The 25,318-nt window shown below is 39.2% G+C and overlaps 1 protein-coding gene across 10 annotated transcripts in view; it reads right to left on the reverse strand.

The window, feature by feature from the left end:
* The window catches only part of ZNF462 (zinc finger protein 462), a 91,340-nt gene that overhangs the window by 49,426 nt on the left and 16,596 nt on the right, over window positions 1-25,318 (reverse strand). For all 10 annotated transcript variants that reach the window (XM_072359766.1, XM_072359765.1, XM_072359771.1 and 7 more), the window contains one exon: window positions 558-809. In XM_072359766.1, the coding sequence (XP_072215867.1) occupies window positions 558-777 (220 nt within the window). In that variant the 5' untranslated portion in view covers window positions 778-809. The remainder of the gene's footprint in view (window positions 1-557; window positions 810-25,318) is intronic.

Genomic DNA, 25,318 nt, shown 5'->3' on the forward strand with positions numbered 1-25,318 from the left:
CAAGGTGAATATATAAATAAATTTAAAAAAATACAGAGGCTTTTTCTCCACCCACCCTGTATGCTTAAGAATACAACTGCACCCTGTACAGGTAATAATCACACCAGGATTCTCTCACTGCCTTATGGTAAGATCTACGTATATGGCAATGTTCTGAAAAATGACCACTGTGAACAACATGTACACATATATGATACTGTGTGCAGTCTAAGATAGGCCATTTCCAAAATCATATTATGTGGGGGGAAGGGGGAAAATCTAGTATACTAATAAAACTGAAAATTCTGAAAAGCTTCATGGTGATGAAGAACAGTGAAAAGTTGATGAACAAAAGCATTTTGAAGCAACAGATGAAAAACAGCTAAGAAATAAAACCATCCTCCGTATTTGTACTTACAGAAAAAGCTGTGGTCAGAACCAGTATGGTAGAAGCTAAATGCCTGCTTTGTTGCCACAGCAATAATAATAGTGTAATTTTTACAGCCAAATTAAAAGTATTAGCTAATATATACTGAAGTAAGCCACATGTAAAATAGGAGGTTAGAGTTGAGATTTACCTGCTATTTCATCTGCAATTGTAAATTCATCCTTTACAGAAGAAAATTCAACTTCAGTCTGGTTGCTGGCATTCATGGAACCAGACCTTGGCTGGCTAGGACTTTCTTCAGAGACATCAGTTGGCTGCAGGAAAGCAGTGTGAACATCCTGGATGTGAGCTTTGAGGTCTTCATAAGATGGAGCTCGAAAATCACAGCCATCACACTGCAGCACCTCCATGGTTCAAGGATGATCTTTTACATGAGAAAATTCTGCAAGAGAGAGGATGCGAAGAAGGAAGGTTTTACAGTAATGCCATTTAAAGGAATTCTAAGAATAGGTAAGGTCATGTTTGTAAAAGACAGTCGTTTCCAGAGATTCCATAACTACTGCAGTGTAAAACTTAATGAGTACTTATTCCAAGAAGAGGAACCAGACTGGATTCACATGAAGTCCTACCTAGGTAGCTTACAAGTTGCTGACTAAACACTACAGTCAATTTTCTGACATATAACTATTGATTCAATGGACTTTGTCCCCTTGGCTTTTCCATTACACTGGACAGAGCTACTGTTCAGAAGTCTGTCTTGTTCAAAGACCAGAACCTGTACACTACAGAAAAAGCAAATAACTCCTGAACAATCACATGCAAGAGAAGATACAGCTACTTTGTGAACTCAAGGTAGAATAGTTTGTTCTGCCTCACCTCCACCAAGACTCTTAAAGAGATGACAGAGGGGATTTCATAAATGTGTATAGATATCTAATGAGTGAGAGTCAAGTGGACAGGCTCTTTTCAGTGGTGTTCAGCAACAGGACAGTAGGCAGTGGGTAGAAACTAGAACATGGGAAGTTCCAATGTGAACATGAGCAAAAACCTCTGCTGTGAGAGTGACGGAGCACTGGAACATGATCCCCAGAGGAGCTGTGGAGTCTCCTTCCTTGTAGACATTTAAGACCCATCTGGACACTTTGCTGTGTAACTTACTGTAGGGAACCTTCTTTAGCAGGGGGTTTGACTCAATGATCTCCAGAGGTCCCTTCCAACCCCAAGCATTCTGTGATTCCTATTCTTTCGTAAAATGTTTACTGCTTCATTTGAGCATAATTCTGGAAACATCACCTTTGGGAGACATTTAGAAGGTGAGGACTGGAGGAAGACAGGGAATGCAATGGAAATAGGAATACTGCTCAAGTACAGCGGAAACATGTAACAAAGACTCATCTCAGAAACAGTATGTCTTCCTTGATTACCCGTGTGCCATGGGTACCTTGAAGTACCAAGTAACATTAGCCACAACAACACAAAGTACTGAGGTTTAGTTTGTAAATCAATTAATCCTGCGCCAAGAGTTGCATACTTAAGTACTGCCGTGAGGGTGAAAAAACTCAAAACACAAGCAACACAAAAGCCTTAGACTCTCCTACTTCATGCAATATTTAGGCACCAGAGCAACTGATGTCTAAATACTCTTATGTTAACAAAATAATCACTTCTTGAGTTTCCACATGCTCTGCTGGGCTAGAGATAATCTGGTCATTCTGGAGGTCCAAGATACAAGAGCAGCCCAAAACACTAGAAATTCCACATATCTATTGCATGATGAGTACAGAGCTACTTCTACAGTGAGAAGGCTCCAAAACATTAATGCACTGAAATAAGAGAGGATATTGCATCAGGATTTTGTATGAAAGAATGCTTCTTCTGATAGCCTGCTAAAATAAACTTCTAGTAAGTCAAATTCTGGACAGTCTGAGCACACAGACTCTCCACATATTTACCTACCGTACTTTGCAGGCTGTACCGTGCTCCTTCCCTCTCCAACCCCCTCCCTCCCACCACCAATAAAGAAAATGAACGCTGTACCAGCTTCTTTTCTGCTAACAAAGTTACAATAATCAAGATACTCGAGCCTTTATGTGCAAGCACCAGACCAAATTGTGTGGAAGAGGTTGCTATCTGCTCTGGATCAAATTACAGCAGTGAGTGAAGCCCCACCCCACGTCTCCTTTAGCACAGTCCATTAGACCTGAAAACAAATTTTTCCATGGAGCAGACGACTCCTGCATTTAGAGCACTTCACAGAAAAGCAGATCATCCAGTTTTCACTACCCATCCCCCCAAGCTTAGTCCTTTCATCTCAGCCAAACAAGCCACAGCTCTGCTGAATGTGTTTATCACACTTTCAAGAGATATGAGCCCCTGCGTCACTGAAGCTTTAAGACTCACTAAGCTGCCCTAGTCCTCTGAGCTTTGGGAGCAGCCATTTTAGCTCAGACAACTCCAGCACTGAGAGGCTCATAGCTTCTCGCCCGTGCACAACATGGCCTCACTTATCTCAGCTTCATCTCAAGCACACCAGGTTTGGGTTTTTTTCTTTCTTTCTTTCTATTTTTTTTCCCTCTTTTTCCTCCTCTTCCTTGAGTGATGCTTGAAAAATCAGCATCAACACAGCTGCTCTTCTCCTGCATGCCTTGCACCCCAAACCATGTCACTGCTGTCCCCCTGCACTGCCCAAGCAGCACCTTCTCTCCCTGAGCAGACCGCCAGCAGTTATCTCCCAGGGTTGGTTCCCTGTCCCATGGATGACAAATGGGACGGTTCAATCCAAAAAGCACAGCATTTCAGCATCAAGATTCTGGTCCAAGCTGTCCTACAGGCAGAGGCAAGGCAGAGCCGAGCCTCCCAGCAGGAGGACTCCGGGGGGGGGGTGGGGGGGGTGGTGGAAAAGGAGGGTAGGGGGAGCGAAGCGGACGGGGGCCTCCAGCCCCTGGGGAGCCCTCCAGCTCGGCGCAGAGGACACACCACCCCACTCCCCTGCCAGATTCCAAAGTCTAATGACCTTTGTTAATCACCAGCCAGCCCGTCTGCATCAGCAAACCCTGCCAGCAGACACACCCTTCAACACAAAGGCTGTAGCTATGCCTTTTAAGAGAGGTTCTCTGAAAGCTCCATTGTGTGGAAGAGAGGAAAAACAACACACACACACAAATCTCTCTTCCCCCCCTTCCCCAGCCCCCGAAAAACTTCAGACCCTTTTGAAACACCATCACAAAGCGCTTTCAGCTCCGTGTCTTGCAGGACAGCTTACAAAATAGAAAACCAGGAGAGCAAACCTGAAGTTCTGAAAAATAGAATGCTGGGAGCTTCAAGAGATAAAACAACATCACCATCCCACTTCCAGCAGCCACAATTCTTTCATACGCTGACGCTTGGAGAAGATATCCTCAAGGATGCTCACTTTTGTCCAGATAATCTTACATCAACAACGGTACCTTTCTGCTACAAATCAGAAGGAGCAGTTGAGAAATCACTAATAGCTGCTGATTAAAATCTAATGAGGACTTTCTAATGGGTTCTAGCTTGTAATGTCAGCAGGAGCTATCTCTCAAAGGTAGCACCAGGTCATAGACAAAGTTAATCTTACTGATGCTTCGAGGAACAAATATCAGGTAAAGCTCCATGAATTTCTATTTTATGTGTGGTTTTTGTTTTTTGTTTTTTGTTTGTTTTGTTTTTTTGCTGGGCATCATGCTGAAAGCAAGATGAACCAATTTGGTGAGGAATTCTGCCCTCCCGTTTCCACATTTTTCTTTAAAATTTGAGCATTTCACAAAGACGAAGAAAATCAGAAACTGCCAGTCTGAGCTCATATATCAAAAGAAACTGAAACACAATGTGTGTCTTTCTTCTTCATTGTCTGCATGGAACACGGAACAGAAAGATCCACCTCCCCACCAGGGAAGAGCATTGTCAGTGCAGATGTTAATGCACTGGGAAGATGTATAACCCAAGCAAAGGAGATAAAACAAGATTTGCATGTTTTTCAATCAAAACTGGCTAAAACAATACTTTCCATACATCAAGCAACACTATCTTATATACTTAATTTGCTTGATAAAACCTACATTCCATAATCCCTTAAGTGTTCACATAGCACCATTAAAAAATAAAAATAAAAAACGAGGGGGAATGAAGGTGTAGGTGAGGATGGAGTTACCAAAACTACTAGCTCAAAAGCAGAACAGGAAGCCTGGAAAGAAAACAAACAAACTAAACAACAACAAACACAACCACCATGAAATGAATCCATAAATCCTACAATCCCTCGGTAACATATTCACAGCCAATCTCTTGAGACCACATTGCCCAAAGATAATGTGATTTCTAAAATATTCTTACTAACGTGATGCTAACCTCACCAGATTATTAAAATGACATTGTCTGACTTAATTTGCATTTAGAACCTCTTGATAAAATATATGGCTTTAACGTTTAATATGGAGAAGAGGTATACTCATTTCCCCTTGGAGCAAAAAGCTCCCAAAACATTGAGTGCTAGAGATTCTGAAAGCCATGTAGTTTTAAAGACCAAAGCTGAGGTGTCAAATTGTTTTCCACATCCTTCTCTGTGCTCCTAAGTATGTGAGGAGAACATCAGAGAGACAGTTGCATTTGGTTTCTAGGTTTCTGAAAATCCAAAACAAAAGATAATTGTGCTTGTTGAACAACAGTCATTACAGAATTTGGCAGCAGCCAAAGTAGTACAAATCATTATGTTTAAGTTTGGTTTTAAGGCTTCAAAATACAAAATTAATTGTGAAGCCTAAGGCGCTGACCTCAAAATTGAGCTTCTGTGGTTGACTACCCACCCGTTGTATTTTGAGAAGGAGTCAGCAGTGCTTCTAGAAGTTAAGAATATGCACATGCACAACCACAACTGAAAAGGTCACTCAGACCACACATGCAGTGTGAATCCAGCTCAGTATTGGTAACACTACATTTAAAATAATCACCAGAATTCCAAGCCTTCCTACAGACAGATGATCTCCAACCCTACCTCATACAGGCATGTTGCTGAGGTGGAGCTGAAAAACATAAAATCATAGAATCATAGAATCACCAAGGTTGGAAAAGACCTAAAAGATGATCCAGTCCAACTGTTCAGCTATTACCAATAGCTCTCATTAAACCATGTCCCTCAACACAACATCCAGTCGTTCCTTGAACGCCCCCAGGGTCAGTGAATCCACCACCTCCCTGGGCAGTTCATTCCAGTGCCTGACCACCCTTTCTGTGAAATAATATTTCCTAATGTCCAGCCTGAATCTCCCCTGCTGCAGCTTGAAACCATGGCAGTGGTCCTGGTCATACTCACATGGCTATGGAAGCAGGAACACTGCCAAGCCTGCTTTCACCTGACTGGGCTCCCCAGGAGGCACAGCATGTGTCAGGGTCCTGAAGGCACTCACAGGCTTTGCTGCCCAGTCTGCAGTCACTCTGGGCCTCTGCCAGGCTCTCCACCTATTCCAGCTCCACTGAGACCTTTATTTTCCCGCCCAAGGTGCAGGATTGCCTGTTAGGTCCCCCCCCAGTCACGTCCAGGGGCTCTGGGGCTGCTCTGCAGCTACCCCATAGCCCTGTCACCAAGGCGTTGCCCCAGTGCCTAGGCGTTTTGTGGCTTGGGGGATACCCATTTGCCCCTCATTTATCAATGTCTGAACAAAGCATACTCTTTAAGATTGGGAGTCACACATCACACTGAACTTACTAGAAACTTCAGTGTTGGTCTTATCTTTTTTGTTGTTGTTACTGGAAACTAAGCCACCAGAAAGATACTAGCAAAACACTACAGAAATGTGACTCACAAGCAGCTCACCATGGACGAAAGCTCTTGTGCTAGTCAGATTGTGAAGATTCTTGGTCCTCTGATTGTTGACTTTGGGGTCACTTGTCCAAACCCTTATAAACTGAACTTAAATAAAGAATCCGACAGAACTTAACACAGATGAGACTCCATGGGTTGAGTTGCAACTGTTCACTCTTATGTAGTAAATTTGTGGTTCCTATTCTCATGTAAAGTACTTACAGTAAAATATTATCACTAGGAATATGTTTTACTGTCAAAATTTTCATTCTGATGTCCAGTTTAGGACCATTTATTACAGTTTGAAACTCAGTGGTTGTGCCCATGAGCGTAGTACATTAACTATGTGATTCTTAATCCTGCTGCCCATTTCTTCCAGTAAATACTTTACCAGTCCATTCTCGTTTCTGTTGACCTATAAGGACATTCATAGCATATTAAAATACAAGATATTGACACTTTTCAGGAAATAAACTTCTTTTAGAGATGTACTACAACTCAGTGATAAAAACAATTACCTAAACTGATCTAAATATTTATTTATTTATTTATTTATTTATTTATTTTGCCCAAAATATACCTGGAAGGCTGAACCTCAAGTGAACTCCAGGTTGGATTACACACAAGAAGAAATCTTCCTGCATCACTTTCTTCATACACAATACTTGCCAGAAATCCTGATGACCAACAGAAATCCCCAGTGACCAACTTCCTTGATCCCTCTGCAGTTCAGTCATAATTTCATTTTGTTACATCTCCATATTTCAATTCATGCATTTACATATCTGACACAGTGCTGTGGTTTGGGCTGTTGCAAAGCTACAGCATAGCTCTCAAAACCTTCTCCACTGAACAAAATGTAAACATTAGTCTTTAAGCTTGTAGAAAGCGGCTCCACAGTGCTGGTAGCTGCCCAGAAACATAGATGGCTTTTTCAGTTCTAGGTAAAAAAATTACAGAACCTGTGGTTATTTTTTCTTGAGATATTAATAAATTCATAAAATAAGCTGAAACAGGTTTAAATGATAAATAACACCGCTACCAGCTTAACTGGTTCTTTGAGCTGATGATTTTAGAAAAGTAAAATAAAATATTATATCATTTTGAGCAATATATCAAGGAAAAAGATTGTATTCCCTAATCTCAAGAAGATGTACAAAGTGATAATTATCCCCCTGCAAAAAAGACAAGCTTTTCTAGAAGGAAAGTCAAAGATGAAATACTTAATCTCAAATTCAAGTGATACTTAAAATAATTCAAACTATTATATGAGTAACTTAAATATATAGAGCCATGAGGTAGGGAGGGACATACTTGTTACAAGGTACGTAAATACCGCTGGATTAATTTTCAGTTCCCACAAATAATTTGCTTGTTTTAGCTTTGTTTGTTAATTTTTGGTATCCTAGACTATAAATAGTTATTTGTTATTAAAAAAGTAAAATCTAAATTCCTGAAGGATAGTTCCAAACTTAAAAAAAGATAACAATAAGAAAGTTCAAATATAATATTGCTACTTAACTGAAAAGGCAAATGAAGAAAGCATCTTATGATCGTGTATGTTCCCTTTGTGAAGGTTGTTGGTCAGGAATTATGGTACACTGCATGAGCAAATGAGTTGTAGGAAGAACTTCAGGACTGCAAGGTTATCAAATACCACGTGCTTTTGCTGTAAACAAAACTAGGATGCATTTTTCTTGTCTTTTAGATTACCTTAATGGCAAATTATTAATCCCTATAGAAATCAAGGCTCTTTAGAGACTGAACCACTGAACAGTCCGAGTAGGACCTCTTTCTTATTAAGTAAGCTGCTTACTTGATTTAATGTGCAAAAGTAGTTGTGGAAGTGCAAATATAGACACAGTTTTGTCAGCTTTTCCTTTAGTCCACCAGACTCAATAAACAGAGTACTGCTCTGGCTATGTATTACAAGAAGATGCAACAACTTTACTAGGAAGAAGGATAATTCTGATCAGATAGGATCCTTCTTTTCCACAGAATAAACTTAGCTTCCTTTTTTTACCTTTCTTTTTCTTAGGAATGGAAGAAGAAAATGAAAGACTATGCACATATATGAAAAGGCAGTAAGCCTTTTTTTTTTTTTTTTCCAATCAAAACCTTTAAAGAGATGTGTTTAAATTATGAAGTTAACCTGATAAGATAAAGAAGGGAATACGGATCAGCACAGAGCAAAGTAGAAATTATATCTGCCACTTGATTCCCTTACTGAATGATCACAGGAAATAAGCAAAGCTACTCACCTCAGTGACACAACCCAAACTCTCAATGCTCTTCTATACAGATGCATGTTCAAGAGGAAACTGGGCTAGCCCATTAGGAAAAGAGGGTAGCAGAATAAAGCAACTTTGCTTTTGTGCCCTGTTTCTCATTGGTCCTCACACTGCATAATGCAACTGAAGGCATTGGATCTGGGGTTACTAATTTTCAGCCAAGAGTGTATAGTCAGTTACCTCAAGAAATCCAGTTCCTGTGACTGAAGTGTGCTTCCCTGAGCGCATGGACTTGGGAGAGGAAGATGTCAGTAGGTGGTGCTGAAGAACACAGCAGCACACTGCCTGGATACTCTAGAGACAATCCAGTTCCTTCTAATGCATTGGAAATAACATCTTCTTGCAGCCCTTTACACAAAGGGTGCATTACTATCCTCATCCTGGCAGGATCAAGGGGAGGAGCAGACTACTCAGCCTGGCATAACTCCAGCAAAGTTCTTTCTTTCCAAGGAAAGTCAAACCCGTTAGAAATATGGTCCTGACAGTAGTGAATGAGACATGAAAAATTCAACCACATACCCTGCTACAATGTGAACTGAAGAGGGAAAGAGCAGAGCTGTGGTTGGAGACATAGAGATTATCTCCTGATGGTCATCTGTCCTTAAATGAACTCTCAGACTTCCTCGCCTTTTGTGCCTTTAAAAGCAGTCTTGCCATTCACCCAAAATACATGCTCCACTGCATGGCCTGATGGCTTACAGTGCTATGGCTGGTCAGTTACAGACATGCTTTAGGGAGGACTGATCTTAATTTGCAAGGAGCACAGTGTTTTTACAAAGGCTAAATACAGTTCAAAAGCTGGTGGTAAAGCTAAACCATGGGAGAACATTAACTGCTGGATTATTTTAGGGGGTACAGAATTTTAATCCTGGAGCTCTGAGATTAGACCAGCCAATACAGCTGGCTTAAAACACAATTGGGCATTCTCAGCAAAGTTGCAAAGGTGGGCACCAAGACACAAGCACTCAGAAAGTACCAACAAAACGAGTAATTCTCTGTTTTGGGACTGCTACATTAAACTGCTCTCAAGAAACTAAAATAAAGAGACCACCATCATAAAAGACAAATCTGAAAAGCTGCTTTGCTGGACATGTTCCTGCTTGAAGGGCAAACTAGTCCTCTGTGATAGTAATGGTGACATAGACTGAATTGGGTCAATGGGAAAAGCAACCTTTCTGCCAACTGTTTCAAACTCCGAAGATCATTTCCGAAATCCAGCTCCCAAATTCATAGAAATACAAGACTCTCTATGTAAGAAAATTTCACAGAACATTTGGGAACCATGGAAAAGCTGCATGGATCAGATCTAAGAAAGGGTCTGGCCACTGCCTGCTTTCATCACTAACACAGGTTCATCTTAGCAAAGACCCTAGGGATGATGCAGATAATTCTCCTAGACTGTCCCGAGGTCTTACATGTTTTGTAGGTACTGCATCTTACCAGTCCTCCTTCAAAGGGTTAGCTCCAAGCAGGCAGTGTGTGGACAGGATGAAAAAGGGCAGTCAGAAGAATGTTTTTTTTACAAAACCAAATCAGCAGAGGGCTTGATCTTTTACCAGCAAACAAAGCTGAGAAGAACAGCACATCATCTCATGCAGACCCAAACCCACCTCAAGAATTACTCTGTAATTATAAAGCAGTGTTCATGGCTGAAATTCTACTGGAGAATAAGAAAACACTAATTAGCAGAGCTTAAAGATTGTTTTGCATTCCCACTGTACTCCTCAGAAACGTTCTCATTTGAGGAGCTCCAATGACACTGTAGCTACTTTAGCACTGCCTGAGTCTCCAGCTATCCATTTCCTCCCCCCAAGTTTCCTGCTATATCTGACATTTGCTGGGCAGCCATCAGAAACCTCTCTGCCAGCCAGTTCATTTCCTTAGGTAATACAAATCCATCAGTGACCCATTCATAATGCCAGACAGAATTCATAGTTTTATTTGCCCACTGACTCACTCGCAGTGTGGCAGCCAGCATCTTTGCCTCAGGTAGAGGAATATACACTTCTCCAGTATTTGACAGATCTACGCCAAGTGATTACTAGCCTGCCACCCTTTGCCCTGCCATCTTTCTTAGTTTTCCACCTGTGCAAGTACAGATCCTCTGTTTAGGATGGTAGCAGCAAGAGGCTGGTCCCATCACTGAATTTGCTGAAAAGTTATACCACTGAAAAAAAAGAGTAAGATGCAGTTAACATTTATATGCTGTCCAGAATGCTTTGCCCTCTAAACCGTGTATATACTCCACTGGATTACATGTTGGGATGCAGTATATACACAGTGGAATGCAATATCCTGATTCCAAATGAGAACTTTGCTTCTTTTACTCCCTCTTCAACCTCCACCTCCTCCCACGTGGTCCTTCCGGGAAACAAATTTTTGCAGGTCATGTAATATATACAGCTAGAAAATTAAGTACAGAGTATCTTAAATAAGGATATCTGTGGATATCAGTGTCTAGAAGGAACAAAATGGAATAACTACAATTTATTTCAAGGGGAAAAAGCATTATTCTGAGCAATCCCAGTAGTCTGGTTCACAATATCTATGAATTGACCAAGGTTAATGGAATCTGTCCAGCCAGATGGTATTTGGTTTAAACAGGTATTAGAAAACATTGCAGGAAAAAGTTGTTATTCCCTGTCTACAAAAGCTGCACACTTTGTTACACACTTTGTTACACAGGTAATAATTAAAAACTATCTCTCACAAAAAGAAGAAAAAAATATCTGTTGTTAGCCCTATTTTTCATCTTATCAATAATAAACAGTCCTTTGTACTGGCTATTCTGGGCATGTTGAAATTAAGAAAACTCATATTAAAGCTAAGCTGCATTGAAAGCAGTAAGATGTTGAATCTTCTAATGAAGTTTTTCTATTGTAATCTGTTCTCTTTTTCTTTAAATAAGTTGTTTCATGCTCAATAACAAAAATTTTTATTTTTTCTTTATCCTAAGAAAAGCCTAAACAGGAAATGGACCATAAGGAATAATTAATTAAGACTTTGTAATATGGCCCACAGCAAAGGGGAGCTGAAATTATGGCCAACTGCATCCTTCAAAAGCTACAATCCTTCTAAGATGTAGACATTACAGAACTTTTGTGTCTTTTTCTCTTCTATAAGTCCAATGCACATCTCGTTTCTTTCTACTGTTGTAAATGCTTTACCTTCAGGAATTTAAAGCTGGCAAAATCTCAAGTGTTTTAAACTAGTAAGGTAACAAATTCTTATTTTAGAATAAAATAAAAAAATTAGCCTCTATTGTCATAATAGTACCATCTTTGTGGAGAAAGTGGAACTGCTCTGGTTTAACCCAAAAGATGCAGGGTGAAAGCAGGTGAAGGAGAAATGAATTTCCAAAACTTTATCTTTGAGTATGCATACAAATTCCAGATGACATGAAAATAATCTTGTTACAAGGATAGTTCAGTTCAAAGCTAGTTATGAACATAAAAAGTATCTAATTGAAAAGAAACTAAAGTGAGACCATGAACACCCTGTTCTTAAATTTTCCTGTCACTCACTCTTTTCACTTAACGCAGTGAATTAAAACAATAGCTTCTCATAATTTACAAATAGATCATTAATGATTTTAGCTGCTTCAGGCCACTACCAGTTTGAAACTTGCCACCATGTTTTTTTCACTCTATCTGAGGATAGTATCACTGAAAAGAGAATGTAGAACAATCCAATTCAGAGAAAGGCTCAAGATCATTTAGATTTGGTAACTTCTGAAAATCTGTGTAACCTGTAATCTGAATTCGAATTACTATTTTTTGTAAGAGTAAGGATGTGGAAAACTTTGCACAGGTCCTTAAGGAGCAATGTCTAAGACAAGGTAAGGTATGGAAGAGATTTTCGGCTTCCCTGGTTTAAGAAAAGAATGCTGGCTCAACTTTAAGGAAGAAAGACTTTTTGGACAGCTCTCATGAATGCATAATCAAAGAGGAAAAAATACCCTGACCAAAACAAACAAACAAACAAAAAATAGAAAAGTAGGAGAACCCAAGATTTCACCAGGATGGAGGTTTTGTGCATAAGTACTAAGAAGCAACAAAGAGAACTGTGGAGAGGAGTATTAGACTAACAGCCAAGAAATGGCCTTCTCAGTTCTTCTGAGTTCTGTCCTCACAAAATCTTTCTTACTTCTATGCAAATTCAGACACACTACTGAAAATACATGGGATGGTTGTTGTACAGGACAGGTACTCTGATTCTAGCTAGTTAGAAGGACATTCACCCATTGCTCCAGAAAAGGATTCTGCACAGCAGTTCTCTCATTGATATATTATGGCAAACCATGCCTCTGAGAACATACGGACTTAAGAGTTAATAAAAAATGCATCTTTCTGTCAAAACAACTGCACATATATATATGAACAGTGTCATTTATTCTGCATGCAGAATGGAAAAGATAGTCAAAATACCTTTTTAAGTTAACAAAAATGGCAAAAATATGATATGGGAATACCTAAAAGAACCCTGAAGGTCCAAGCTGTATGATGGTATATAAGCACTCAGCAAAATTTTCAAACTAATGAAATATTAACAGAGCCATAAGACCCAATGCACACAAACTATATGACATTAAAATATAATGCCTATTTTGAGGGTCTCAATTTATGTTAGCCAAGATCCTTTAATACTGTGGGGAAGAAAAAAAGAAGTGACGTGTTTTGTAGTCCATTCCAGGCTTTTTTTTTTTTTTTCCTTTTTTTCTTTTTAATTTAAAACTCATTTAAATAAAAGCCACTTGTACGCGTTTATTTGTTTCTTGCAACAAGCATTCGCTCAAGCGTGGGCTCTTGTTTGCAAGAATGTATGCAGAGTGAAAGTTTTGCATTCATTTAAGATTTCATTGACAAAAGAGTCCATGCCAGAAGTACAGTCATCCCTGCAGAACTTTCGTTTTTCCTTCTTCTGTTTTTGGAACATCAAAGTGACAGAAGACAATATAATACATATTAGGTTTCCATTTGTTTACCATGAACGAGTCATATAAATCAGTAGAAATGACTTGCCCTCAAAGATACTAATGACTGAAGTAGTTCTGTGGTTTTTAAGCAGTTGCAAATTACTTGACATACAATTTGTAAGTAATACGTAAGGGAAAAAAAGGCAGAATTAAATTGTTGAGTAGCAGTACTGGTACGCATACTGTGATCCACACAGTTGCTATGTATTTATTTAAATCGTTCAGTTTCAGGCCTCACTGTGATAGGCTCTACCTCTGTGAAGGGCAGGATGACTAAGTCTTCACAATGAAGAGCCTTCCATTTTAACCTTAGAATGGTGAAACACAGAAAGGTGAAGTGGCCTGGCTTTAAGTTGCACAGTTGATCTGAAAGAAAATGAGTTCAGAGATTCCAGCTCGTCCCTCCTACACCATGCTACCTTTCTGTGCCACTGGCTTTGAAATCGCAGTGCCAACTTTCCACAATAACTACAAATACCACTTTCTCCAGAGTTTCGGAAATTAAAAATTTTGGTAGCAGACGTAAATCACACACAACACACAAGGATATATCTGACTCCCTTTATTAATCATCTCCATATTTACTTTTTATCTCTGGGTTGCAATTTCCAGCTCTCTGCACAGAATTTGGATTCTTTTGCTGAAGTATTTAGGCCAATTCAGCAAAATGCCTTAGGAGATGAGGAACAAAATGCCAGAGAAGGCAGAGGTTAGGGATGGTGATCGCAGTCTAACCCTTACATTACTTGAGATTTGAAATTACTTATATTAAAAAGGGAGAAAGGAGACTGAAAAAAAGGGAACAGTTCAACAAGTGAACTTTACAGAGTGTAAGAAAGGAGATGGATTTCCAAGGTCTGAAAAAAGTCCAATTCTTGTAGCATCTATGTGGCGTTCCTCTTGACATGACTTTATCCAAACCATCCAAATCCATCTTCTCTCTTCCTAGACTCTTCTAAATATTGGGTAGCATATTCATAATTCTCCTGTTCTGGCATATACCAAGAGGGAAAGTATAAAAAAAAACCAAAAAACAAAAAACAACCTAGTAGAAGTCAACAGAGAGGATACTCTTTATAGCACCTTTACAAAAATACCCTGAGAGGAACACTAGGTCTTTCTCAATGTCTTCTGTGAGCAGGAGATATTCATGACCGAAGAAGAGGAAGTATGATTTAATCAGGCCTCTCTTTTGCACATACTAGATGGAGCCACAGAACTTATGCACACTTCCACCACTCCACCCTGGCTAATAAAATTTATGAGAACAACCAAGGCAATTAGTTTTCACATACTGACAGTTGCACCTACCCTTCATTGTTAGGATATCACCACAAAAAAAAAAAAAAAAAAAAAAAAAAAAAAAAAAGCAGATTTTGTTTTGGGTTTTAGGAGAATCAAGTTATTCAAAATCTTGAGTCTACAGCATCTCCTTCATTGTATATTCCATTAATATGTTTTTCCTGAAAAACTTGAGTAAAATAAATACCCTTCTTTGTCAGCCTGGATATCTAAGCTTTCACACATTTCCCAAAAATGGCAATTATCCTGTATATGGCAAGTATACAACAACTCCTGCTCCTGTTTATCAATTGCCTAAATTCTGCAGAAGGAGCTTAAAGATGCAGAACATTCCCTGTAGTAATCCAAGATACTGCTGGCATTCCTACTGAAGGAAGCATACTGAGCATACCTCCTCCTACTTCTGCCGAGCATAAACAGACTGAGCTCTGCAAAAAGCCAACTGTGTCATGGGCAGCTGTGACTTACTTAGCCTGGGCAGAGATAGATAGTGATAACGCCTCTTCTTTGTTTTCTTTTTTCCCCTGTAGTTGTCAACCAAGACGTACAAACATGCTTGCTGCAGCTGGAAAAAGGCTAACTAAAAAATCCAGTGTGATTCTTGGCTCGGGGGCATCTGAGAAACAGGGATTTTTCTGGAACCTGCACCTGCCCTATCCATGCAGTCAAAAAAGTAGGTATCCAGGCTTTCAAGCAGCTTACAGGCATATGGACTTTGCTCAGCTGGTATCTTTACACCTTTTCTGCAATGTCAGTTCATAGAAATATGGAATGTTTTGGGTTGGAAGGGATCTTTAAGATCATCCAGTTCCAAGCCTCCTGCCATAGGTGGAGATACTTCCCACTAGACCAGATTGCTTAAAGCCCCATTCAGCCTTGCCTCCTTCCAGGGAGAGGGCATCCACACTCCCACTGGGCAGCCTGTTCCAGTGTCTCACCACCCTCAGAGTAAACAATATCTTCCTAATATGTAGTCTAGATCTACCCTCTTCCAGTTTAAAGCCACTTCCCCTTGTCCTGTCACTATACATACCCTTATAAAAGTTTCTCCCCAGCTTTCCTGTACCCTTCAGGTCCTAGAAGGCCACAGTAAGGTCCCCCTTGAAGAACAGCCCCAGATCTCTCAGCCTGTCCTTATAGGAGAGGTGTTCCATCCCTTTGATCATCAGATTTGAATTAGCCTGAGTTCTGCACCTCTCATCAAGCACTGGAAGAAACCCAGCTTCCAAACTCTGGCAATCCAGCTCACACTTATCAGGAAAAGTCTGGAAGTAGAGATGAAATCAGCATTTTGAGAAAGCAGACCAAATAAAAAGATAGATCTTTCTTTGTGTAGCTTCATACAAGATCAAGAATCATCCCTGCCAGCTTCCTCCTCTCTCCAAGTAGCATCATCTATTCCTTCAAAATATTGTTCCATTTAACATAATGCGTCCACTTTCCTATCTGCATTCCTACCATTAGATCTTGAATTTCTGCTTTTCACACACAGATAACTTTTTTCTGACCTACTTACTACCTCCTCTTTAGGCCACTCCTTCTTCAGGTCTTTTGGAAAGATGCAAACTAGTTATGTGCCACTGCTGTTTCCACTGCCTAGTAGTGGTGACGTACAACTATAGGGTAGCCCTGAAATTAGAGGAGTTGGTCTTTGATTTCTTCTGAATAAGTTTGATGTGCAGATCCTTCAACACAGAGGATGAAACAAAAGACACTGCCTTCACATCTTAAGAAAGGAATGTATTTTCAAAAGAAGACTGGTCTGCTATGAACCATTACTCTGTGACGCAAAGAAAATGAAATAGAGAAAAGACAGTTGGGAGGGAGCTGCAGCAAACACCAGCAGGAATGACCAAAAGTCATCTGGTTTTACTGTCTCAAACCTGCTTGTGAAAAGGAGCCTCCCATGTGCTCTACTATCTGGTATCTGAGACTGCAGAAGTCTGACATTTCTTCCTCTTTCTTTTTGAGGAACAGGACTCATTTTTTGGTTCTCATTGTCCGTTGCTCTGAACTCAGTAACTGATACAACTGTGGTCAGTCAAGATATTGCGTATGTGTGTGTGTTTGCTATGTCTGGATCCTGAGGAAGGCAGCCCGGTATTTTATTTTTATACTTTGGCTCCTGTTCTGCAGTGCCACATATAATGGCTTCACTCTTGAAGGTTGGATACTCTTGTGATATCAGTTTTCAAAAAAAAACAAAGCCGTGCAAGCCAATACCACCAAGAGAAAAGGAGCAGAGTTCTTCCTAAAGATTTTCTAACCCTCTTTAAAAAACAAAAACAACAACAACAAAAAAACAACCAAACAATATGGAAAGATTAAGTCAGTATTCCAATTTTCCATTCCCATATTTTTAAGACCTACAGAATATTATGCAAGTCCCAATACCTGCTGGGCTTTCAGAGATTTCACCAGTTTTTTATTTCTAGAAATTTTCTGGAGTTCTGCCAGAACTCCCCAGCTGAGAACCAGATCTTTATGTGGATCAGTACTTACTGCTGCCTTTTATTATGAAGTAGAGGTCAAAACATGAATAAGTTTCTCCTTACCTGAAAGCAGAGCAGGCAATGGATCTTCAAGATCTCAGAAGCTGAAGGAGGCAGAACCAGACTTACTAATCATGAGATTGGTGCTACGGTTCACCCTTCCACAAGAGCTTGCCCTTCAGATATGTTCCAAGGCTGACAGACTAACTTGTATCATATACCTCTAGCCACCTGCAGTACAAGATCATTTTGGCAGTGAAGCTTCACTGTCAAAAAAAAAAAAAAAAAAAAAAAAAAAAAAAAAGTGGTTTCCTTTTCAGCTGAGCACACAGGGTCTATATCTGTAGGCTTCATTAGTAGAAGAAAGGAAATAAAGGAAATGTTCAGGTTAAAGATGAGAAGACTCCTTTGCAGCCATGACTAGAAATAAAGATTTGACAAAGATTATGGGAGAGAAATGGAGTGGGAACGGTTAGAAGAGGTCACCTTCTGTATTAACTTCTTTTGCATTTTGTGATGGAAGGCAGCTGTTACTTGCAAGTCAAAATAATCACCCATTCCCAAACAAAGTAAAGCAGAAAGAACTGCTCAGACCTCTTTCCCCTTCTTTACTCCTGAGCTCCTTTGTCCTGCCATTGTCTTCTATCTTCTCCAATTAGACTGCTGCAATACAATGAATCTGGAAAGCATTCTTCCAAAATGAAAACTACAAATTAAGGACTGAAAATATTTGTCAATTAGGGAATCAGAACTCCTTCATCCTCCTGTAGTAACTCATTTATAAAGGTTAATAAGAAGAGCATTTACAGGGGGGCCTTTTGAGTAGTGACCTTCAAAGTCAAGTTGATGTACCATTTTTTTTTCCCCTAAATAATGACTTGTTTGTGTATCAGTTACCAAGAAACTCAGAAGAAATAATGACAGCACTCACAATTGAAACCTTTTGATTAGCACAAAATGGGAAAGAGTTAATCTCTTAAGTTTCCGAGGTGCATCATCTTTAATGGTCGTCTATGACTTTGAGAGTTGTCTAACAAATGTTTATAGATTACTACTGAAAGGTATTGTGGATTAGTTATTGCGAATCATAGAAGGTTGGAAAAAACCTAAAAGATCATCCAGTCCAACCATTCTGCTATTACCAATAGCTCCCAAATTATTATTGTTAAAAAATTATTGTTAATATTATTTATATTAATTATTATATTACAAAATATTAATAATACAAAAACTGGTTATTATGAAATCATAATATAATTGTGGTATATTTTTAACACAGTTTAGTTGCTCTAGAAAATGGAAATTCTGTGTGTTTTTTTTTTAATGCCACAACCACCTCTGTGGTAACTACAGGGCCAAAGTATCTAGTTTGTGTCTGTAAAACCAGGACTAAAATTCTGGGTGACCAAAGTATGGGTTGTTGTGTCCAGAGGAAACTAGAAGTCTTCTGGTTTGGGGGATTTACTGTCCTTTGGAAACCACAGTGTGCGAGTCTGTAGCAGCTCTGTCAAGGACTACAAAAACCCTGCTTTGTTTCTTCTTTTGCTCTATCAAGACAACAGGAAAATTTGTAATAGCAAAGGCAGCTTCCCCCAGCCTTGTGCACAGATTCCACTTTGAAAACTAAGCACAAATCATTCATTCATACTTTTAAGCCTAAAACAGGGAAATGGAGGAAAAACTGGGAGAGAGGTAACCAAGCATCAGTTCGCACTACAGACCTGCAGTCTGCTTTATTATTCACGTAACATGGTTATTTGCTTCTCTGCTATGCTGGGTGAAAAAGATTCTCATTGCACGTTCCAGAAAAACTCTAAATACTTTTGAGACAAACTACATCGCAAAGTTCCAGAATTCTCATCAGCTGTTCTTTAAGACAACTTTCTACTGCCTTTGGCATGAGATAAGGGCAGTCATCTTGCTCAGAGTTCACCTTGTACAACTAGACAGTTGTTCCTGTCCAGCTCAGTGGTAACAGTCTAAAGCTTGTCTCTCAGCACAGCATCTGGAGAGACTACAGGCTAGACGCCTTAGGACTTTCTACTGAGTCCATTAGTTATTCCAATAGCACCTAATCTTTTTCCACTATTAAATTAGAAATAAAGAACTATTTATATAGCAAACATTTTCTAGTCTTAGATTCCAGCCTCTGCATCTTGTTACAGTTTGGTACAGAGTCCAGATTCCTATAATAACGGGCATAGCCTGGCAAATTAGCTGCTTCTAGCCCTGTAAATGTCACTTTTGAAAACCTCTGAAAGGGGAGAATGGACTATCTGAAAGTTCTTGCAAAGAACAATTTTCCAGACTTCAGATCATTGCTATCCTCAGCATTTCCACCCTTATTTTTAAAGACATGCCAACTTCAGGAATGAATTTAGTATTCCAAGAGTAGTACTTGCACAGAGCAGCAGCAGAATGACAGTGTATCCTATGTATGAATCTGAGTGGTCTGGTTAGCTGTTCTAACCATTTTGAATACCTCTTACTTTACGGGATTAATGTGTTATAATTCAAGGAAAAGACAAGACTTTTGAAGCTCACACTGGGTTCAAATCCAGGACATTTCTCATGTGAGTCATGGAACAATTTCTATTCCATATTTTCTAGTACAGATATAAACTGAATTAGGAGATTTTAGGTCTGTTTTATTTTTAAATACAAATTAGAATCATAGAATATCCCAAGTTGGAAGGGACCCATAATAATCATGAAGTCCAACTCTGCCTCCACACAGGACCACCCAAAAGTCAGATCATACATCTGAGAGCATTGTCCAGATGATTATTGACCTCTGGCAGTCTCAGTGCCACATCCACTTCCTTGGGGAGGCTGTTCCACTGCCTGACGACCCTCTCCATGAATAATCTTTTCCTGATATCTAGCCTATTATGAGTGTAGAGAACAAAAGGAAAAAGGAAAAGTCTCCTCAAATCCTGTCAGATACTCTTCTTGTCTCACCCATGGGATGCTTTTGTTTGTGGTGGAATAGGTCTAAGAAAAAAAAAAAAAAAAAAAAAAAAAAGAGACCCTTTCTTTTCCCTTGGGATCAAGAGCTCTCCAAAGGCACAATGCTGATTTTATCTGTTTGATCTATTAAAACAAGGTTAGTATTCACTAAGTTCATGAAAAGCCTCCCAAATCTATTTTAAATACACTAGAAAGCCAGTGGTCAATGAGACCCATGATTCCTTCATACTATCTGCATGGGGTTTTCTTATCCCAGCGTCTCCTTCTTCTAGAGATGTAAAAACAGCTACTTCTATCTAGATAGCCATGAGGAAATTGGTCAGTTCTCAATCCCTTTTACTTGATGGGACACAAAAGATATTAGACTGAGAATGTAATGATTGTTCAAATACATGTTCTGATTATTTTCTCTCTTCAGCTTGAGTTCCATGTGAACATTTGAGGACAGTCCCCCCAGAATTCCTGTTTTCTTTTAAGAATAATAAATACATTCCAAAAATCACAGTTTGTCAATGGGAACATAAGAGATTTGTCTTCCTTAAAGTGATGGATGCCACATGGTTCTTGCTATTGCACAGTTCAAAGTCCCATACAATTCAATCCTTCATCTCTAGTCTGTTATCTAAGTCATAATGTAGATTACATTTTGTGAAAACGTTATCATAATTATGACTAGGATAGTGTCGTTACATTCTAGGAACCTTTGATGGTCCAACTGTCTTGTATCCTAAGGAATTCAGTTGTTAAGAAAACAGTAAAAAAAGAGGTAAGAAGGTAAGAAAGTCTTTTGCAGCCTTCATCGATTAGTCAGTTTTTTGTCTCTGCTTAGCACCAAGATGACACTGTTCAAAGTGCTCATTTTCATACCCATTTGGGAGGTTGCTCCTTGGATTTATTTGTTGAGATTTGTGCTCACCTAGGAAATTTTTGTCTTGTCCTCACACCCAGGTATTATTTGAAACCTCATTTAACTCTTTTCCAACATACTACGTGCATTCTTTGTCACCATCCCCAACATCACTTCAGTTTAGATCTGGTGTAGAAATGACTGAATAATAGAGACATACAAGCTCAGCTGCTGAGCAACCAGTATCATCACTTCCTCTCTTCAGCAGAAACTCCTCTAGGTTAAAGAAGCTGGAAACCCATACTGAATAATATGGTCAAATTCATCATGGCTTATCCACTGAGACTGCATGTAAGTCCTTCCTTAAAACAAGAGAGAACCTTAAAAATTGCATTTGGATTCCATACAAGGTGATCCTTGTGGCCTAGATATCACAGTCAGATTCTGTTATTGTACATGCAAGTCTCAGGTCCATGAATTTAAAGGAAAGGAAAATAGCATGCTTGCTAAAAAAAAACAATGCTATTGGCACCCGATTAAAGAAAAACGTAGTTTTAAAGAAAACTGACTACATACAAAATCTCCAAATAACCAGAAACATAACTGCTAGTAGTTGCTAGTCCCAGTGACCAAGCAAAAAAGGTAACACACACAGATCTAATCGTAACACTGATGTAATTCCTACACTCCTTCCTTTAAAGGATTAATTTCTCAGCTGAAATCCCCCTTGACACTGAAAGTCAAATATTATAGCTCTGGAACACAATGTAACCCTCAATTCTACTCAGCTAATCAAAAATCTCTGTTCTGCTCCCTCTCTTCTTGCATTTCCTTGGCCTCATTATGCCTTTAAAATGGGAGCTTGGTACTAAAATCCGACTTGGGCTAATTTGGCTATGACAGTTTGACAGCTGGAGCAAGAGAAGCAGAAGGATTCTTCCAAGCATAAGATGATTCTGACTGTCCCATTAATTTGATCAGCCAAGCTCTCCCTATATAAAAATTCCATCAGGAACACAACTGAGGTATTCCAGAACACATAGATGAGTTGTTCATGGAAAGAAAGAGAAGGAAAGGAGAAAAAGGGGGAAGGGATGACAAAAAACTCTGAATTCCTTCATGTGCAGAAAATATCTTTTATCACTCTTTACTAGCAGGTCAGGATTAGTCTTTTACATACACAGCTTTTTTCATGTTAGGTTTGTTCCCATTTTTGGAGCCTGATATATTCCCTCAGCTTCCTAATAATGATTTTCTAAACAGGCTACCAAAGAGAAAGTACTTTTTCAATACCAGTAGTCCATTGCCACACTTTTCTATTACAAGCTTGTCATCCTGCCAATGCAGAGAACTTCCAGAACTGCCGCTTGCTCTCTTCCCACAGAACACAAAGCAGCATATTCCTTCAGAAGCTCTATTCAACCTCCCTTTCTTTCCTACCAGCCCACATCTTTGAGACAATGGATAAGAGAAGACCTCCCTCCATTCATTTGCTCAGCCTGCTGAAGCATCAGATCTGTCTGATCTTGCAGAAGCATTATCCTTTGTTCTGGTCAGGTTGCATAAATAGCTGTGCTTGTGTCAGTCCCCAGAGCAGACAGTTTTTTCATGACCAGTATGATTGCATCTCACACAACACACTGTGTCCATCTAAAAATGTCGTGGTTTGTTTTCGTCTAGATCCAGTAAGTTCTACAGAAATACTGCTCAGCCTTGTACAGTAAAGAAGTGAAACTACGCAACATTGTCACATCATGTATCCTAATCAAATAAGCCAAAATATTTCTATCCTTAAAAATGACATAGAAGATGATTATGTATCCCAAGACAACCCACCACTTCTCTGCAGGTTTGATGCTTTCCCATGTTGATAAGCATGATAAGCAATAGCTGCCTTTAGAAGTTCTGACACCTTAATTCTCCCTACACTGATGTACTGGGCTGGCCACAGCACCTCCCATTACTGTCATAACATACCTTTGCCTGAAATTCACACCTTAACTGCTTGCAAGCCATCTGCAACTGAAGAGACACAGGTTAGCCACTGCCATGTTATATGAATAAATACTCAGAGTGGTACATCTGGCAAGCAGTTCAGATTCCCAGACTGACAAAAAATAATAAGTCACCACATACAGTCATGAGCTCTCAAAAGGTTACAAAGTGTGGCTTTAATTTTCCCTTCCCTCTCTTTCACCATTATGTATGCTACATATGAAATTGTTACCACACATCCTTTTATATTTTTTTTTCCTAGGAGATAAAATCAGAAGGTTTTGCTTGATGATTTTTCAGGATGTCAAGTTTGTCAAGTTGCAGGCTCAACTTTTGTCTAGGTCGACTATGGATGCTATATGGTGTCTGATATACCAGGTAAAAACTTGAATCTCTGTTTTTGCCTCTTAGCTAGGATTTAAGCAGCAAAATAAATAAATAAATTTAAAAATGGTTTGCAATTAAGAGGGGGGGGGGGGGGGGGGGAGGTTGGAGAAAGGGATGGAGGGGGAAGCAGTCCTCCTGTCTTTAACTAAATTTCATCTTTTTTCTCACAACTATAATATCACTCCAAGTGCTTCACTGCCTTCACTTCCCAACTTCAGCCTCACACATAAGAATTACTGATACGAGCCTTCTTCACAAACCTAAAAAAATACCTAAATGTGCAGTCAGTATCAATACTGTTCCATCATCATCAATACAACTGCCATTTAGGAACTACAGCAACCCAAAATCCAACAGCACTTTATGATTTCTATTTCATACATGCGTTGACTTTCCTTTTATTATCCCAGTCTTGCTTTAGCACATATTTGATATTAGAATGCGTTCCAGGAAGCATATGGCAATAGAACTAGGTCAACCATTAACCAAATAACAGGAAGCTACTCTGCAGAGCACACCCTTCAAAGCTTGCTTAATGAGCTAGCTCTTCAGAACGTGTCCTTCAGTAAGGTTGCAACTAGCAGTTCCACAGGATTTTCTTTTAAGTCACAAGGTCATCCAAGCTAGGCAGCTCCTGAACATGACAGATTTAGAATGGCCATCTCAGAGTATAAAGGCATCTATCTAGGTCAGATGTTCAGAGATGAAGAACACTCCATAATCACTGGACATCAGTTCAAGTGCTTTCTTCATCTTATGAGTGAGCAGAACCCATCTCATCATTAATCCATTCCCATAATGTCAAGAAAGAACACAGGAATTTGCCTTTGTAGGGTTTATGGGATGGAATATCATCATTAAGATGAAGAATGGTAACATCTCTCTGCCTCTTACATGTTTTCTTAGCTGAAGAGAGCAAGTCACTTCTCATTTGAGTCAAATATAAACATATATCAGTTTTGCAAAAAAGGACTATTACTAATGCTTGCAAGTCAACATCTAAGTTCTTCATGTTGCGTTTTTTCCTTGTTCTTGTTGAGATACACACAGTATTTAACACGATCTGTCAAATCAGGGAGAAAAAAATTACCGCAATTGTACCTTCATTTATTTTATCTCAGTCTTACCCGTTTTTTTCTAAAGACTAATTTCTACGTCTTTGGAGAGTCAAAGAGGCATAGGTCTGAGATATAAGTTGCTAGGCCTCTGAAAAGCATGAGGTATCAACAACATGGCTAACCTCAAAATGCAGGTTAGATGAAGTTCTGGCTCACATTATTCTATTAACAAAGCAGAAGAGATGGTCTGATCAAATTATTTCTAAACAAATAAAACACAAAAAATGCCAGCACGCTACTTGAAAAGATTTTTGCTTAGAACAGTCAGTGATACCCACTGAACAACTCTTGCTATAAGTCCACACCCACATACCACAAAGCACTATCAACTTTTTAAACTCAAAATCAGTTACCATCAAGCTGGATGACTACAGTCAAATGTTGACACTGAACCTCCGAGGGAATTAATACCAGTCTTCTGATATCCTCAGAAATAATAAATGTATATGGTTGACTTATGTCTTTCTCCATAGACTTTGAGGTGTTTGTTTTTTTTTAAATAAAAATAAGAGATTCTGAAGGCAGTTAGTCAAAGCCCAGAAAAACCACCTCACCTCTACCCCATTTTTATTGGCTATTGTAGGCATGTTTCTCCACAACTTATAATAGGAAAATGTTTTGCATACATCTGTAAGTCCAGTGTTTCTCCAGAAGCTTTTGTCCATCCTTTTGACACACACAAAAAAAAAAAAAAAAAAAAAAAAAAAAAAAAAAAAAAAAAAAACACAACCGCAAAACAAAACAAAAAAACCCACA

The sequence above is a fragment of the Excalfactoria chinensis genome, chromosome Z, assembly GCF_039878825.1.
Source record: "Excalfactoria chinensis isolate bCotChi1 chromosome Z, bCotChi1.hap2, whole genome shotgun sequence".
Taxonomy (NCBI): Eukaryota; Metazoa; Chordata; class Aves; order Galliformes; family Phasianidae; genus Excalfactoria; species Excalfactoria chinensis.